Source organism: Scyliorhinus torazame, chromosome 12 (genome assembly GCF_047496885.1).
Source record: "Scyliorhinus torazame isolate Kashiwa2021f chromosome 12, sScyTor2.1, whole genome shotgun sequence".
Taxonomy (NCBI): domain Eukaryota; kingdom Metazoa; phylum Chordata; class Chondrichthyes; order Carcharhiniformes; family Scyliorhinidae; genus Scyliorhinus; species Scyliorhinus torazame.
The window spans coordinates 148,640,608-148,658,235 of NC_092718.1; the positions used below are offsets into that span (position 1 = coordinate 148,640,608).

The 17,628-nt window shown below is 54.6% G+C and overlaps 1 protein-coding gene across 4 annotated transcripts in view; it reads right to left on the reverse strand.

Annotated features, from left to right (window-relative positions):
* The window catches only part of zzef1 (zinc finger, ZZ-type with EF hand domain 1), a 348,514-nt gene extending 339,069 nt beyond the window's left edge, over positions 1-9,445 (reverse strand). For all 4 annotated transcript variants that reach the window (XM_072469157.1, XM_072469156.1, XM_072469159.1 and 1 more), the window contains exons 1-2: positions 9,267-9,445; positions 773-972 (exon numbers count right to left, since the gene is read on the reverse strand). In XM_072469157.1, the coding sequence (XP_072325258.1) occupies positions 773-972; positions 9,267-9,391 (325 nt within the window). In that variant the 5' untranslated portion in view covers positions 9,392-9,445. The remainder of the gene's footprint in view (positions 1-772; positions 973-9,266) is intronic.
* Between the last annotated feature and the right edge of the window lie 8,183 nt (positions 9,446-17,628).

The window sequence follows — 17,628 nt, forward strand, 5'->3', positions numbered from 1 at the left end:
ACCCGGAGGAAACCCACGCAGACACTGTGAGAATGTGCAAACTTCACACAGTCACCCAAGATCAGAATCAAACCAGGCTCCCTGGTGCTCAGGCAGCCGCCCTGATATATTGTTTATATATAATGCTAAAGGCATCATAGAATTGCACAGCACAGGAGGCCATTCTACCATTCTGATTGTGCTGGTCCATTGAAAGAAGTATTCAATTAGTCCCACACCCCTGCTCTTTCTCCAGAGTCCTGTATCTATTTTCCTTCAAGTATCTTTCCAATTCCCTTTTGAAAGGATAATGCAGGATTTCAGGCACGTTCCAGTACAGAGCACATCTATTTCACAAGTCTACACATATTGATAGGCCAAAGAAGATGGATGGTACAGTAGCTAAATAACAAACATTCTGTTTCATCTGTAATGCCCAGCGACAATAATCAATGCCAAGGTAGCTACTTTCCTTTTTCCTGCTACAACAGTTGTATTTGAGACAACTTTGTCAAACTAAATAGAATGAATGAAGAAAGGAGATGTATTGTAAAAACAATGCACCAAATACTTCCATGCAAAAGTTATACATGATGACTTAGAATGTATCATGGAGTTTCCATCACAAATTATGTAAAAATTCATCTTCAGATTCCACACCAATGAGAGAGATCTGATCTAGACCTGGACTAAAAACCATGTTCATTAACTTTTTGTTTAATATGAGGCACATTTAAACTGGAATTTAATCTATTTCCTGATCTGAACCAAAGCAAAAACTCTGTACAATTACTTGGGTGGTTGATGTTTGCGTTTTCCAGTAGAGTGATGTACCCAGTCATATTACTGGGAATACGGACATCACGGATTTCCTGTAGATTGCTGGGGTTCCTCCCCAAGGACACGGTCACCTGCTGTGGCATGTAACTTTGATCACTAGCTGAGACAGCGATTGATAGGTGCTTCAGTACAACATCAGGCTTTAACCGCAACCTACAAAATAAAGAGCAAATTTGTTCTTCCTTGTCCATTTTTCTTTGAAAATGAGACAAAAATAAACACAGTGCACACTGGTGAACAAAGAAACATTTTATTTCTTCTTCTGGCACCTCGCTCATCAGTCCAGAGTTTGACAAGTGCCGGTATTGGTGGGGGTGGGGCCTTTTGTTTCTGAGCAGGGAGGGGGGGTGACGGAGAAAGAGAAACAAAAAGAAATCAACATGAACCTCTTCCAAACGTCTTTTGACAGTGATTTAATAAGAGAAAAACAGAATGCAGACACTCAAACCCAAACAAAATCAGAAAATGCTGAAACACTTCAGTCAGCATCTGTGGAGGGAACAGACAAGTGACATTTCAGATGTGGATCCTTCAATGCAAAGCCCATCCTTCCTCTGATGAATGGTGCAATACAGATGATAAAATAGTCGTAAGAGTTCAGTACCAAGAAAACTAATTTCAGCAGAACAGGAGAGCTACTGGACCCTTTCAGCCCACTCCACTCTCAGGGTACGATCTTGCCTATTTGGTGTTATCTTCCCTAATTCATCGCATTTTCTTGTTTTCTCCTCATACTTTTCTATTCTTCTTAAACCTTCATTGTCAAAAAAAGTTTCTAAATGAATGGTGGGAAAGTATTCCCCCTTCCAAACCCACGATCGCTACCATCTAGAAGAGCACATGCGGCAGATACATGGGAAGGTCACTACCTGCAAGTTCCCCTCCAAGCTACACGCCATCCTGATTTGGAAATATATCACTGTTCTTTCACTATCTTTGGGTCAAAATCCTGGAACTCCCTCTCTAACAGCACTGTGGATGCACCTCCACCACATGGGCTGCAGCGGTTCAAGAAGGCAGCTCGTCACCATCTTCTTGAGGGGGTGAGCATTAAATGCTGGCCCAGCCAGCGACGCCCATGTCCCATGAATGATTTTTTTTTAATTTCCAAAAATATTTTGCAAGAAAAAAATATTTTTCTCATCTCTCCCTTTTTAGCTCAGTGTTCAAACAGCCTCTTGACTTCACTGTATTTAGCAACTGAAATTGTCAATGTTTATCTGTCCATCTATCAAGTGGTCCCTCAATCTTCTCAATTCAATCAAGGACAGCCCAGGCTGCTCTTACCTTTCATCATAACTCTGGACCCTTGTTAACTTTGTGTTGTACTTTTGCCAAACACCTCTCTCTCATACACTGGGGAACGCAATATTGCATTCATTACCCTCTCCGGGATTCATTCCAGATATAACACAGTTACATAGAATTTTATGATGTGGAGATGCCGGCGTTGGACTGGGGTGAGCACAGTAAGAAGTCTTCTTACTGTAGAATTTTATAGCAGTGACCTTGCTTGGAGTGAGTGCCTGTGCGCTGATAAACGGAAATTTATACAGGGAAGGAAATAAATGAACAGACAAGAAAAGGAAGATTAAAAATAATAAAATAATCTGGGCACACCAGCCTATAAGGTGTTGTGTGTGATTGAGTCTAATCTGACTGTAAAGCTACAACATGCGGAGTGAGGGCAGGAGAAGAAATCAAGCAAGGGTGCAGGAAAGGAAGCCAAGTGAATCCCAGGTTATGCAGGGAAGTTTAGACTCTACAAAAGCAGCACTAAATGCCAATGAGGTTAGGAAGACTTCATGGTTTGGGGAGAAAAATGTAACATTTTCACGGGTTTGATGATCCAATAAAGCAAAATGGCAGCACGTATAACTTTGGAAATTATAGCACCTGCCGCAACTGAAATTGCAGCCCTTAAATTCATCAGTTTGCGGGATCTTCGATCCGCATTGCAGTAAATCAGTATGATCAAGCTGCTTATTTGATCCCAAGGTCAGTGTGGTGCTTGCTTTTTTTTTTCTTTCTCTGGAGACGGTTTTAATATACATTAGTGCAAATTTAATGTGTGGCGTGTTATATGTGAAACTTAATTATGTAGATAAGTGCGACAGGATCAGACAGAGCTGTGTTTCTTTGTGGCTGAACAGCTTTATGACACACAACGTCTGGGCTCATGCATGTTACATCATCAGTGTCCAAATTAACATTTGTGGAGCAGCTACGGTCATGTGGAAGGTTTGCTTTACAGGCCCAACATTGCCACTGAAATTAATTTTGTTCATTTCAACTTCTAAATGTGCTTGGTTAGACCATAAGACATTAGGCCACTCGGCCCATTGAGTCTGCTCCGCCATTCAATCATGGCTGATATTTTTCTCATCCCCATTCTCCTACCTTCTTCCAATAACGCCTGATCCCCTTATTAATCAAGAACATATCTATCTGTCTTAAAGACACTCAGTGATTTGGCCTTCACAGCCTTCTCATCTCCTCCACATTTCTCCTCATCTCTGTTTTAAAGGACCCTTTAGGTGGCGCAGTAGAGTGAGGGGACAAATATATTGTGGATAATTACGAGGAACGTAAGGTAATTTATATCAGAAAAAAAGGTGATGGAGAATCCTCCAAAACAATAAGCTGACAGGTGCCCAGGACCGGATGGTCTACATCCTAGACTAACTACAGAAATAATGGAGACATTGGTAATGATTTTCCAAAATTCCTCACATTCTAGAATGGTCCCAGCGAATTAGAAGTTAAAAAATCGACACCAATATTCAAGAAAGCAGGAAGCAAGTAAACAGGGATCTACAGGCCATTTAGTCTGACATTACTCATTGGGAAGAAGTCAAAAGCTATTATTAAGGAAGTCTTAATCATGCACTCAGAGAATCATAATATGATCAGATAAAGTCAATGTAGTTTTATGAAAGGAAAATCTTATTTGACACCAGGATTGGGGATGGGGATCAAATCATTCCAGACTGAGATGAAAAGAAGATTCGTCAATCTTTGGAATTCTTTACCCCAAAGGTTGTAGACATTTCATCATTGAGCAAACTTAAGTCTGCGAATGACACATTCTTGGTCTCTGGGAATCGGGCATTGTGGTGCATGGGCGGCAATGAGGAGTCGAGAGAGAAGATCAACCACGATTGCACTGATTGGCAAGGTAGGCTAGAGGGCGCATACAGTCCATTCCTGCTCCTTATATACGTTCTTACATCATTATGCGGAAGCATTGTAGTTATATTACTAGAGACTGGGAGCGGAGTGCTAGATTGGAGTTCCCTCAGTGATGTCACGATTCCAATGCGGGAGCACCACGAGCAGGGGCGAGAGGAGCAGCAGCGGGGCGAGAGGAGCAGCAGCGGGGCGAGAGGAGCAGCAGCGGGGCGAGAGGAGCAGCAGCGGGGCGAGAGGAGCAGCAGCGGGGCGAGAGGAGCAGCAGCGGGGCGAGAGGAGCAGCAGCGGGGCGAGAGGAGCAGCAGCGGGGCGACAGGAGCAGCAGCGGGGCGACAGGAGCAGCAGCGGGGCGACAGGAGCAGCAGCGGGGCGACAGGAGCAGCAGCGGGGCGACAGGAGCAGCAGCGGGGCGACAGGAGCAGCAGCGGGTCGACAGGAGCAGCAGCGGGTCGACAGGAGCAGCAGCGGGTCGACAGGAGCAGCAGCGGGTCGACAGGAGCAGCAGCGGGTCGACAGGAGCAGCAGCGGGTCGACAGGAGCAGCAGCGGGTCGACAGGAGCAGCAGCGGGTCGACAGGAGCAGCAGCGGGTCGACAGGAGCAGCAGCGGGTCGACAGGAGCAGCAGCGGGTCGACAGGAGCAGCAGCGGGTCGACAGGAGCAGCAGCGGGTCGACAGGAGCAGCAGCGGGTCGACAGGAGCAGCAGCGGGTCGACAGGAGCAGCAGCGGGTCGACAGGAGCAGCAGCGGGTCGACAGGAGCAGCAGCGGGTCGACAGGAGCAGCAGCGGGTCGACAGGAGCAGCAGCGGGTCGACAGGAGCAGCAGCGGGTCGACAGGAGCAGCAGCGGGTCGACAGGAGCAGCAGCGGGTCGACAGGAGCAGCAGCGGGTCGACAGGAGCAGCCGCGAGGTGAGAGGAGCAGCAGCGGGTCGACAGGAGCAGCAGCGGATCGACAGGAGCAGCAGCGGGTCGACAGGAGCAGCCGCGAGGTGGAGAGGAGCAGCAGCGGGGTGGAGAGGAGCAGCAGCGGGGTGGAGAGGAGCAGCAGCGGGTCGACAGGAGCAGCAGCGGGTCGACAGGAGCAGCAGCGGGTCGACAGGAGCAGCAGCGGGGTGGAGAGGAGAAGCAGCGGGGTGGAGAGGAGAAGCAGCGGGGTGGAGAGGAGAAGCAGCGGGGTGGAGAGGAGAAGCAGCGGGGTGGAGAGGAGAAGCAGCGGGTCAACAGGAGCAGCAGCGGGGTGGAGAGAAGCAGCGTGGCGAGAGGAGCAGCAGCGTGGCGAGAGGAGAGAAGCAGCGGGGTGGAGAGGAGAAGCAGCGGGGTGGAGAGGAGAAGCAGCGGGGTGGAGGGGAGAAGCAGCGGGGCGGAGGGGAGAAGCAGCGGGGCGAGAGGAGCAGCAGCAGCGGGGCGAGAGGAGCAGCAGCGGGGCGAGAGGAGCAGCAGCGGGGCGAGAGGAGCAGCAGCGGGGCGAGAGGAGCAGCAGCGGGGCGAGAGGAGCAGCAGCGGGGCGAGAGGAGCAGCAGCGGGGCGAGAGGAGCAGCAGCGGGGCGAGAGGAGCAGCAGCGGGGCGAGAGGAGCAGCAGCGGGGCGAGAGGAGCAGCAGCGGGGCGAGAGGAGCAGCAGCGGGGCGAGAGGAGCAGCAGCGGGGCGAGAGGAGCAGCAGCGGGGCGAGAGGAGCAGCAGCGGGGCGAGAGGAGCAGCAGCGGGGCGAGAGGAGCAGCAGCGGGGCGAGAGGAGCAGCAGCGGGGCGAGAGGAGCAGCAGCGGGGCGAGAGGAGCAGCAGCGGGGCGAGAGGAGCAGCAGCGGGGCGAGAGGAGCAGCAGCGGGGCGAGAGGAGCAGCAGCGGGGCGAGAGGAGCAGCAGCGGGGTGGAGAGGAGCAGCAGCGGGGTGGAGAGGAGCAGCAGCGGGGTGGAGAGGAGCAGCAGCGGGGTGGAGAGGAGCAGCAGCGGGATGGAGAGGAGCAGCAACGGGGTGGAGAGGAGCAGCAACGGGGTGGAGAGGAGCAGCAACGGGGTGGAGAGGAGCAGCAGCGTGTGGAGAGGAGCAGCAGCGGGGTGGAGAGGAGCAGCAGTGGGGTGGGGAGGAGCAGCAGCGGGGTGGAGGGGAGAAGCAGCGGGGTGGAGGGGAGAAGCAGCGGGGTGGAGAGGAGCAGCAGCGGGGTGGAGAGGAGCAGCAGCGGGGAGAGAGAGCTGCAGCGGGGAGAGAGGAGTAGCATGCCCCAAGAAGAACGAAGTTCTCAGTCAGCATCTCACAGCTACCCTGGAGACAACCAACGAGCCAGAGCCGCAGAACGCCCACAACATCTGGTCCACCTTAAAAGCCACCATAGTCAGCACCTGCGAGGAGACGCTCGGGGTTTCGGCAAGGAAAATCCACGACTGGTTTGACGAGAACGATAAGGAGATCCAGGATCTCCTTGACTGCAAGCACAATGCATTCCTGTACTGGCAGCTCCACCAAAACTCATGGGAGAGGAAACAAGCCTTCAGGCAACTCAAGACCGACGTGTAGAACCTGCGACCTAAAAAACAGGAAAGGGCGCAGGAGACTCAGCAATTCGCCGACAACCACAATGTGCGCAGTTTCTTCAGCACAATCAGAACCATCTATGGTCCGTGTGCCAGAAGGTCCACCCCACTGAGTGCCAAAAACAGAGATCCGCTCAACGTTCGCTGAAGAGAGCACTTCGAGGACCTCCTCAACCAAGACATGAACTTCAATGCAAGCGTCCTCAATAATCAACACCATCCCGCAGCACGCTATCCGCCAGCATCTCAGCGCAGCCCCAGCTCGGCGCGAGGCCGAAAAAGCCATCCGTCAGTTGAAGAACCAAAGGTCTCTGGCGCAGACGGAATCCCTGCAGAAATACTAAATGCAGAAGAGATGCGCTCTTGACAAGAATCCACAACCTCATCACCCTTGTCTGGAAGGAAGAGAGCATGCTGGATAATCTCGGAGATGCCTTAACTGTGACCATCTTCAAGAAAGGAGACAGGCCTGACTGCTGAAATTATTGAGGGATTTCTCTACCCTCCACCACAGGAAAGGTCAGCGCAAGAATACCCCTCAATCACCTCCTCCAAGTGTCTGAAGTGCTCCTCCCAGGGTTTCAGTGACGCTTCCGCCCGTCAAGAAGTTTAAATGGACATGATCTTTAGCGCACGACAAATCCAGGAAAAGTGCAGGGAGCAGCATCAACCTCTGTACATGGTCTTCTTCCATCTCGCAAAGGCCTTTGAGTCTGTCACTGTGAGGGACTGTGGAGAATCCTCCTCAAATTCAGTTGCCCGCAAAAATGCATCACCATTCCCGCCTGCTCCACAATGACATGCAAGTCATGATCCTCACCAATGGAACTACCACAGACCCAATATTTATGCAAACTGGGGTCAAGTTTATCACACCAATGCTCTTCTCCATCTTCATCACAGAAACACTCCACCCCATCACTCTGAAGCTCCCCACTGGAGTGGATGTAACCTACCGGATAAGCGGGAAACTGTTCAACCTCCGACACCTCCAGGCTAGAACCAAGACAACCCCATCCTCTGGCATCGAGCTGCAGTATGCAGACAATGCCTGTGTGTTCGCGTATATTCAGAGGCTAACCTACAAACCATCGCCAACGCATTCACTGAGGCGTATCAGAGAATGGGCCTCAGACATAAATATCCGGAAAACAAAGATTCTCGACCAGTTCCTGCCACACAACCCCCCCCCCCCCCCCCAAACCTTTGAGATCCACAGTGAGCCCTTGGACAATGTGGATTATTTCCCATACCTCGGGAGCCTCCTCTCGGTGCGAGCACACACTGAGGATGAAGTCCAACATTGACTCCAATGCTTCAGTGCAGTCTTTGGACGCCTGAGGAAGAGTATTCGAAGACCAAGACCTCAAACGCAGCACCAAGCTCATGGTCTACAGCGTAGCCGTGATCCCAGCCCTCATGTATGCATCACAAACATGGACAATGTACTGCAAACACCTCAAATCCATGTAGAGATATCACCAACACTGCCTCCGCATAATCCTGCAAATCCACTGGCAGGATAGGCGTACCAATGTGAGCGTCCTCTCCCAGGCCAATATCCCCAGTATCGAGGCACTGGTCATGCTCGACCAGCTGTAATGGGCCGGCCACATTGCCCACATGCCCGACACAAGACTCCCAAAACATGCTCTACTCCGAGATCCGCAACGGCAAGCGATCATTAGGAGGGCAGAGGAAATGTTACAAGGACACTCTGAAAGCCTCCCGAAATAAATGCGACATCCCCACCAACGCATAGTAATCGCTTGCCTTCGAACCCACAAGCTGGAGAAAAAGCATCCACGAAGGTGCCAATCACATCGATCGTCGTAGGGTGGAGCATGTGGAGGCCAAGCAGGAAAGAGAGCGCAGAATCCAGAGAGTCCCACCCACCCACTTCATCAAACCTCAGAACTACCCGCCAAACTTGTGGCAGAATGGCCTCCTTCTGCACTGTATGTTCTCTGATCTATGTTCTATGTTCTAATTTGCGGATCCAGGATCGGACGTTTCAGCCACCGCAGAACCCACCTCCCCAGAGTGGAAATAAGTCATCCTCAACGCTGAGGAACTGGCCCAAGAAGAAGGAGATGCCGATGATCTGTGAATGATTTTCTAAAATCTCAATGCAAAGTGGCATCAATGCTCAGCTTGTCTTTTATCAATCTGTAATCCAGTCTCTTTATCCAGCAATTTTTTTAACTTCAGGGGGAGGACAGTGGTGTCATTGTATTGTCACTGGACTAATTATCCAGAGACCTAGGTTAATGCTCTGGGGGCAGGAGTTCAAATCCCGATAAGGCAGCGGTGGAATTTAAATTCGATAAAGCTGGTCTCAGTAATGGCGACCATCATCGATTGTCGTGAAAACCCACCTGGTTCACTAATGTCCTTTATGGAAAGAAATCTGCCATCCTTAACTGGTCTAGCCTGCATGTCACTCCAGATCCGCAGCAATGTGGTTGCCCCTAAAGTCTCTCTAAAATGGCCTAGCAAGCTACTCAGTTCAGGGGCAACTAGGGACGGGCAACAAATGCCGGCCTAGCCAGCTGCAGCCCATGAAAGAATTTTTTAAAATCATAAACGTTTTGTAAATTTGACAAGACTATTTGCATTCCTGTCAAAAATGGTACAAATGATCAATCAACTTCAATCTTTGAGAACTGAACTAAATTTAGCCTTGTCCTTTTCTACAAGCAAATCTCTGTTACCACAGGACTGCTCACCTGATCCAGTGTGAGCACGAGCTCCCATCTGACTGCCAGTAGGAGGTAGTTTCCCCATTGGTCATCTTGTCGATATCAGTAGAGTTTGAGGAAGCTTCTATGGTTGTGTAGCACTTGGTTACCATTTTCAACTTATCTAGCTCTCGATCACCATTGATATCTGTGGAACACTGAATAGTTTGTTCTGTAAGGAGTTAAGAAAAACATTTAAATTATAACAGCACACAAAACTCAAATAACCAAGAAAAGATAGCTATAATGAAGATTTAACCTGATTTAGACTTCTTGAATTCAATCATAGTGACAGTTTTTTTTAAAAACACATATTGTCTCAGAAATTATTTTGCGATGGCGACAAGGATAGAGGATTGCGTCCCAGGGGTGGTACATGACGACCAGACAGGGTTTGTTAAGGGGAGACAATTGAATGCCAATGTACGAAGGTTGCTGGGGGTGATGATGATGCCCCCACCGGAGGGGGAGGCAGAGATAGTGGTGGCTATGGATGCAGAGAAGGCATTTGACAGGGTGGAGTGAGACTATTTGTGGGAGGTGCTGAAGAGATTTGGGTTCGGGAGGGGTTCATTAGATGGGTTAGACTCTTGTACGCAGCCCCGGTGGCAAGCGTCGTTACAAACAGGCAAAGATCGGGATACTTTCGATTACATAGGGGTACAAGACAAGGGTGCCCCCTGTCCCCGTTGCTGTTCGCGTTGGCAATTGAACCATTGGCCATAGCGCTGAGGGACTCTAAGAAGTGGAGGGGGGTGCTCAGAGGGGGGAGGGGGGGGGGGGGGGGGGGAGGAACATAGAGTGTCACTATATGCAGACGATTTGCTGCTATATGTGGCGGACCCGGTAGAGGGGATGCCAGAGGTAATGCAGATACTCAGGGAGTTTGGAGAGTTCTCGGTATACAAATTAAACATGGGAAAGAGCGAACTTTTTCTGATGCACCCCGGGGAACAGGGCAGGGGGATAGATGCTCTGCCGCTGAGGAGAGTAGCAAGGGATTTTTGATACCTGGGGATTCAGGTGGCCAGGAACTGGGGAGCCCTACATAAACTTAACCTGACGCGATTGGTAGAGCAGACAGTGGAGGACTTCAAGAGGTGGGATATGGTGCCCCTGTCATTGGCGGGCAGAGTACAGGCGGTTAAAATGGTGGTCCTCCCGAGGTTTATTTTCGTGTTTCAGTGCCTCCCCATCTTGATTACAAAGGCCTTCTTTTAAAAAATAGACAGGAGCATTATGAGCATTGTGTGGGTGGGAAAGAACCGAGGGTAAAGAGGGGGTTCCTGCAATGCAGTAGGGACAGAGGGGCATTGGCACTGCCGAGTCTGAGTGACTACTATTGGGCCGCCAATGTGTCGATGGTCTGTAAGTGGATGAGGGAAGAAGGAGGTGCGGCGTGGAAAAGGTTAGAGACGGTGTCCTGTAAGGGAACGAGCCCAAAAGCGCTGGCGACGGCGCCACTACCGTTCTCCACCGAAAAGGTACACCACAAACCCAGTGGTGGTGGCGACCTTGAAGATCTGGGGGCAGTGGAGACGACATCGGGGAGTGACGAGTGCCTCGGTGTGGTCCCCGATAAGGAATAACCACAGGTTCGTCCCGGGGAGGATAGATGGGGGATTTCAATGTTGGCAGCGAGCAGGAATTAGGAAGCTGAAGCTGACCGGTTTGTGGACGGGACATTTGCGAGTTTGGGAGCATTGGAAGAAAAATATAAGTTGCCACCAGGGAATGCTTTCCGATACATGCAAGTGAGGGCATTTACGAGGCAACAGGTGAGGGAATTTCCTCGGCTCCCGACGCAAGGGGTCCAGGATAAAGTGATTTCAGGGGCATGGGTTGAGAAGGTAAAGTGTCCGAAATATACAGGGAGATGAGAGACGAGGGGGAGGCGATGGTAGAGGAGCTGAAGGGAAAATGGAAGAGGAGCTGGGGGAAGAGATTGAGGAGGGGCTGTGGGCAGATGCCCTAAGTAGGGTAAATTCCTCGTCCTCGTGTGCCAGGCTTAGCCTGATTCAATTTAAGGTTCTACACAGAGCGCATATGACGGGAGCAAGACTGAGCAGGTTTTTTGGGGTGGAGGACAGGTGTGGGAGGTGCTCGGGAAGCTCGGCGAACCACCACTCACACGTTCTGGTCGTGTTCGGCACTGCATGAGTTCTGGGAGGGTGTGGCAAGAGTGCTCTCAAAGGTGGTGGGGGTCCGGGTCAAACCAAGCTGGGGGTTGGCTATATTTGGGGTTGCAGAAGAGCCGGGAGTGCAGGAGGCGAAAGAGGCCGACGTTTTGGCCTTTGCGTCCCTAGTAGCCCGGCGAAGGGTTCTACTTATGTGGAAAGAAGCGAAGCCCCCGGGCGTGGAGGCCTGGATAAACGACATGGCAGGGTTCATAAGACTGGAACGAATAAAATATGCGTTAAGAGGATCGGCTCAGGGGTTCACCAGGCGGTGGGCAACCGTTCCTTGACTATCTCGCGGAACGATAATGGAAAAACAGAAAAGACAGCTGCAGCAATCCGGGGGGGGGGGATTATTCCGTGTTCTTGTTTTTTCTTAGTTACTTGTTGATATTTGCTTTTTGTTTATTCTTTTTCCATCTATTGTTAGTTTAATATATTATTTAAATAACGTTTAATGTATATTTCTTTATTAATTTGTAAAAACGGAAAATCTTTGTTTGAAAAACTTCAATAAAATACATTTTTTTAAAAGAATTATTTTGCACTTTACGTGGATTCAATTGTTGTAGTGACCAAGCGGTTAAATTAAATACAAACACGTATATTTGAACAAACCAAAATGATGTTTATATGGAGCTGAATCTTTTTGATGGGACTTCCAGTGGTGGCATGTAGGAGGAAGTCACACGTTGGGTAGCTCCGGCTCGAGGCTCGATTCTGTGGAACTTAATGCCCGGTCCCAGGATAAATTTTTAAGCGAACAGGTGCAGGATGATATAAGGCGGGGAGAGGGATATCCAAAAGTCAGAAGAAGGTCACCGGGAAGACGGGTCAGCCTGGTAGTGAAGGCTCGCCACTGAGCAAAAGGGTCAGCCTGGTAGCAGGAAAGATGGTGGAGGCTGGGTCGCTGAGTGGAGCCATGCACAGTAGAGAAGATGACCGAGGTGATGGCCGTGGAATTCGAAAAACAGTTTGCTAAACACATGGAGGTGATGAGGAAGGAAGTAATGGCGGCATTGAAGGTACTGGTGGGAAGGAGGCAATTGCCCGGTGAAGGCGGCGGTGTCGAAGATATCGGCCAAAGTGCGGGCGCAGGGAGAGAAGTTGAAGGGGGTGGAGGAGGCCTTGTCGCAACACAGCGATCAGCTCACCTCGATGGTGAGGAACTTCAGAGGCTGGTGGAGGCCAACAAAGGTCTGAGAGCAAGGGCGGAGGTCCTGGAAAATAGATCTAGGCGGCAGAATGATCGGTCTGCCTGAAGGGGTGGAGAGCCCGAGGCCGATTGAATAATTGAATATTTGAGTTGAATGGCTCGTTCAAATATGTTACTTTATTTTGGGAAGTATCAACCAGGCTTCCTTCCATATCATTAATTACATCAACAGGCCTCAAAACAGAAGATAGCTTTCACTGGGTGAGAACAAAACCCCACAGCTAAAAGAAACTTGACATGTGTTCATTGCTCATCCCTGCACATTACAGACTTCCATACAGAAGCATAATTTCCTTTTTTTGAAAGGCTCTTTTTGAGAAAAACAATTGCTGACCTGAATTTTGTCAAGGACTACTTTTGTTTTACAGAGGAAGAAGGTCTTAGGTTACAGGAGGATATAGACGGGTTGGTCAGATGGGCAGATCAGAGGCAGATGGAGTTTAACCCTGAAAAGTGTCATATAATGCACTTTGGCAGGAGTAACAAGACAAGAATGGCAGAACACTAGGAAGCTCAGAGGAATGGAGGGATCTTAGAGTGCTTGTCCACAGATCCCTGAAGACAGCAGGACAAGTTAATAGGTGTTATAACCCCCACAAGACCCACTGGGACTTAATCGTGGAGTATGCACTCCCCTGCTGAGGGGGCGGAGACCATCAGAGGAGTAGTTAACTCTGGGCATTAAAACCCAGCCCCGATAGGAGTCAAGCTGCAGAGTGGTCCCAGCTCGGTGACTGGGATTGTTACGTGTATGTACTTTAGTTTGCTAATAAACTATTAATTAAACTCCTCTGTGACCCACTAAAATAGGATAATTAAGAAGGCATACGGAACATTTGGCTTTATCAATCATGGCACAAAGTATAAGAGCAGAGAGGATAATTTGGAGCTGTACAGGACTTTGGTTAGGCCACAGCTGGAGTACTGTGTATACTTCTGGTCACCGCATTATAGGAAGGATGTGATTGCACTAGAGAGGGTGCAGAGGGAGATTCACCAGGATGTTGCATGGGATGGGACATTTTAGCTATGAAGAGATGCTGGATAGGCTTGTGGCGTTTTCTTTAGAGCAGAGAAGGCCGAGGGAGAAACTTCAATTGTGGTGCCTAAGAGTATGAGGGGCATGGGCAGGGTAGATAGAAAGTAGCTGTTCCCCTTAATTGACGGATCAATAAGGAGGAGGTATAATTCTAAGGCAGGGGGTTTAAGAGAGGATTTAAGGAAAAAAATATCATCCAAAGGGTGGTGAGAGTCTACAATGTACTGCCTGGGAGGGTAGTAGAGGTGGGAAATTTCACAATTTTTAAAAGGTATGTACATTAGCACTTACAAATGTCATAACATTTAAGACCATGGTCCAAATGCTGGAAAGTGGGATTAGTGTAGATATAGTGTCATTTTCTAAAGCTTTTTGCAATTAAGGGGCAATTTAAAGTGGCCAATCCACTTACCCTGCACACCTTTGGGTTGTGGGGGTGAGACCCACACAGACACGGGAGAATGTCCAAACTTCACACAGAGTGTGACCCAGGGCTGGGATCAAACCTGGGTCCGCGGCACCATGAGGAAACAGGGCTAACCACTGCAGCACCGAGGGGGGAGGGGGGAAGGGGGAGGGGGGGGAAGGGGGAAGGGCGGGGAATGGGGGAAGGAAAAGGGGGAAAGGGGTGGAAGGGAGAAAGGGGTGGAGGGGGAGGGGGAAAGGGGTGGAGGGGAGGGGGGAAAGGGGTGGAGGGGGAGGGGGGAAAGGGGTGGAGGGGGAGGGGGAAGGGGTGGGGGGAAGGGGGAGGGGGAACGGGGGGAGGGGGGAAAGGGGGAGGGGGGGGAAAGGGGGAGGGGGGAAAGGGGGAGAGGGATAAGGGGGAGGGGGAAAGGGGGAGGGGGTGAAAGGGGAGGAGGGGAGGGTGAAAGGGGAGGGGGGAGGGGGGAAAGGGGGAGGGGAGGGGGAAAGGCAGGGAGGGGGGAAAGGGAGGGGGAAAGGGGAGGGGGAAAGGGGGAGGGGAGAGGGGGAGGGGGAGAGGGGGGGAGGAGGGATAGGGGAAGGGGAGGGGGGGAGGGGGAGGGGAAGGGGGAAGTGGGAGGGGAAAGGGGGAGGGTAGGGGGAAAAGGAGGGGAGGGGGGGGAGGGTAGGGGGAAAAGGAGGGGAGGGAGGGGAGGGTTGGGGAGGGGAGGGGGAGGGAGAGGAAGAGGGGGGGAGGGAGGGTGGGAGGGGAGGGGGAGGGAGGGGGAGGAGTGGGAGGGGGAGGGGAGGGTGGGAGGGGAGGGGAGGGTGGGAGGGGAGGGGGAGGGAGGGAGGGAGGGAGGGGAGGGGAGGGAGGAGGGGGGAGGGGAGGGAGGGAGGGGAGGGGAGGGAGGGGAGGGAGGGGGAGGGGAGGGAGGGGAGGGGAGGGAGGGAGGGGGAGGGAGGGAGGGGAGGGGAGGGAGGGGGAGGGGAGGGAGGGAGGGGGGAGGGGGAGGGGGAGGGGGAGGGAGGGGGGAGGGGGAGGGAGGGGGAGGGGGGAGGGAGGGGAGGAAGGGGGCGAGGAGGGAGGGGGAGGGGGAGGGGCAGGGGGAGGGGGAGGGGCAGGGGGAGGGGGAGGGGGAGGGGGAGGGGGGAGGGGAGGGGGAGGGGGAGGGGGAGGGGGGGAGGGGGAGGGAGGGGGAGGGGAGGGGGAGGGAGGGAGAGGGAGGGAGTGAGGGAGGGAGGGAGGGGGAGGAGGGAGGGAGGGAGGGAGGGAGGAGGGAGGGGGGAGGGGGAGAGGGAGGGAGGGAGGGGGAGAGGGAGGGAGGGAGGGGGAGAGGGAGGGAGGGAGGGGGAGAGGGAGGGAGGGAGGGAGGGAGGGAGGGGGAGAGGGAGGGAGGGAGGGAGGGGGAGAGGGAGGGAGGGAGGGAGGGGGAGAGGGAGGGAGGGAGGGAGAGGGAGGGAGGGAGGGGGAGAGGAGGGAGGAGGGAGGGAGGGGGGAGAGGGGAGGGAGGGAGGGAGGGGAGAGGGAGGGAGGGAGGGAGGGGGAGAGGGAGGAGGGAGGGAGGGGGAGGGAGGGAGGGAGGGAGGGGAGAGGAGAGAGGGAGGGGGAGAGGGAGGAGGGAGGGAGAGGGAGGGAGGGAGGGGAGAGGGAGGGAGGAGGGGGAGAGGGAGGGAGGGAGGGGGAGAGGGAGGAGGGAGGAGGGAGGGGGAGAGGGAGGGAGGGAGGGGGAGAGGGAGGGAGGGAGGGGAGAGGGAGGGAGGGGAGGGGAGGGAGGGAGGGAGGGAGGGAGGGGGAGAGGGAGGGAGGGAGGGGGAGAGGGAGGAGGGGGGAGAGGGAGGAGGGAGGGGGAGAGGGAGGGAGGGAGGGGGAGAGGGAGGGAGGGACGGGAGAGGGAGGGAGGGAGGGAGAGGGAGGGAGGGAGGGGGAGAGGGAGGGGAGGGAGGGGGAGAGGGAGGGAGGGAGGAGGGAGGGGAGAGGGAGGGAGGGAGGGAGGGAGGGAGGGAGGGAGGAGGGAGGAGGAGGGAGAGGGAGGGGGAGGGGAGGGAGGAGGGAGGAGGGAGGGAGAGGGAGGGAGGGGGAGAGGGAGGGAGGGAGGGAGGGGAGGAGGGGGGGAGGAGGGAGGGGGGGAGGGAGAGGGAGGGGGGAGGGAGGGAGGGGGAGAGGGGTGGGAGGGAGGGGGAGAGGGAGGGAGGGAGGGAGGGGAGAGGGAGGAGGGAGGGGAGGGAGGGAGGGGAGAGGGAGGGGGGAGGGAGGGAGGGAGGGAGGGGAGAGGGAGGGAGGGGAGAGGGAGGGAGGGGAGAGGGTGGGAGGGGGAGAGGGAGGGAGGAGGGGGGGAGGGAGGGAGGGGAGAGGGGGGGAGGGGGAGAGGAGGGGAGGGATGGGGAGGGGAGGGAGGGAGGGGAGGGGGAGAGGGAGGGAGGGAGGGAGGGGAGAGGGAGGGAGGGAGGGGGGGAGGGGGAGGGAGGAGGGGGAGAGGGAGGGAGGGGGAGGGGGAGAGGAGGGAGGGGGGGGAGGGGGAGGAAGGGGGTGAGGGAGGGAGGGAGGGGAGAGAGAGGAGGGAGGAGGGAGAGGGGAGGGGGAGAGGGAGGGAGGGAGGGAGGGAGGGGGGAGAGGGAGGGGGAGAGGGAGGGGAGAGGGGGAGGGAGGGGAGGGAGGGGGGGAGGGAGGGGGGGAGGAGGGAGGGAGGGAGGGTGGGGGAGCGAGGAGGGAGGGGGAGAGGAGGGAGGGGCGAGGGAGGGAGGGGGGGAGAGGGGAGGGAGGGGAGAGGGAGAGGGAGGGGAGAGGAGGGAGGGGGCGAGGGAGGGAGGGGGAGAGGGAGGGAGGGAGAGGGAGAGGGAGGAGTGGAGAGGGAGGGGAGTGGAGAGAGAGGAGGAGGGGGAGAGTGGGAGAGGGAGGGGAGGGAGGAGAGGGGGCAGAGGGAGGGAGGGAGGGGAGAGAGGGGGAGAGGGAGGAGAGGGGACGACAGGGAGGGAGGGGGGAGAGAGAGGGGGAGGGAGAGGGAGGAGGGGGGAGAGAGGAGGAGGGGGGAGAGGGAGGAGAGGGGGAGAGGAGAGGGGGGGGAGAGGGAGGGGAGGGGGGAGAGGGATGGAGGGGGGGAGGGAGGGAGGGAGGGGGGGACGAGGGAGGGGAGGGAGGGGGGAGAGAGGAGGGGAGGGGGGAGAGGGAGGGGAGGGGGACAGAGGGAGGGGGAGGGATGGGAGGGGGGGAGAGGGAGGAGGGGGGAGAGGGAGGGAGGGAGGGAGAGGGAGGAGGGGGGGGAGAGGGAGGGAGGGAGAGGGAGGGGTGGGAGGAGGGGAGGGAGGAGGGGAGAGGAGGAGGGGGAGAGAGGGAGGAGGGAGAGAGGGAGCGGGAGGGAGGGGGAGAGGGGGTGGTGAGGGGAGGGAGGGGAGGGAGGGGGGGAGGGGAGGGGGGGAGAGGGTAGGGAGGAGGGAGAGGGAGGAAGGGGGGGAGAGGGAGTGGAGGGGGGGCGAGAGGAGGAGGGGAGGGAGGGAAGGAGGAGGGGAGAGGGAGGG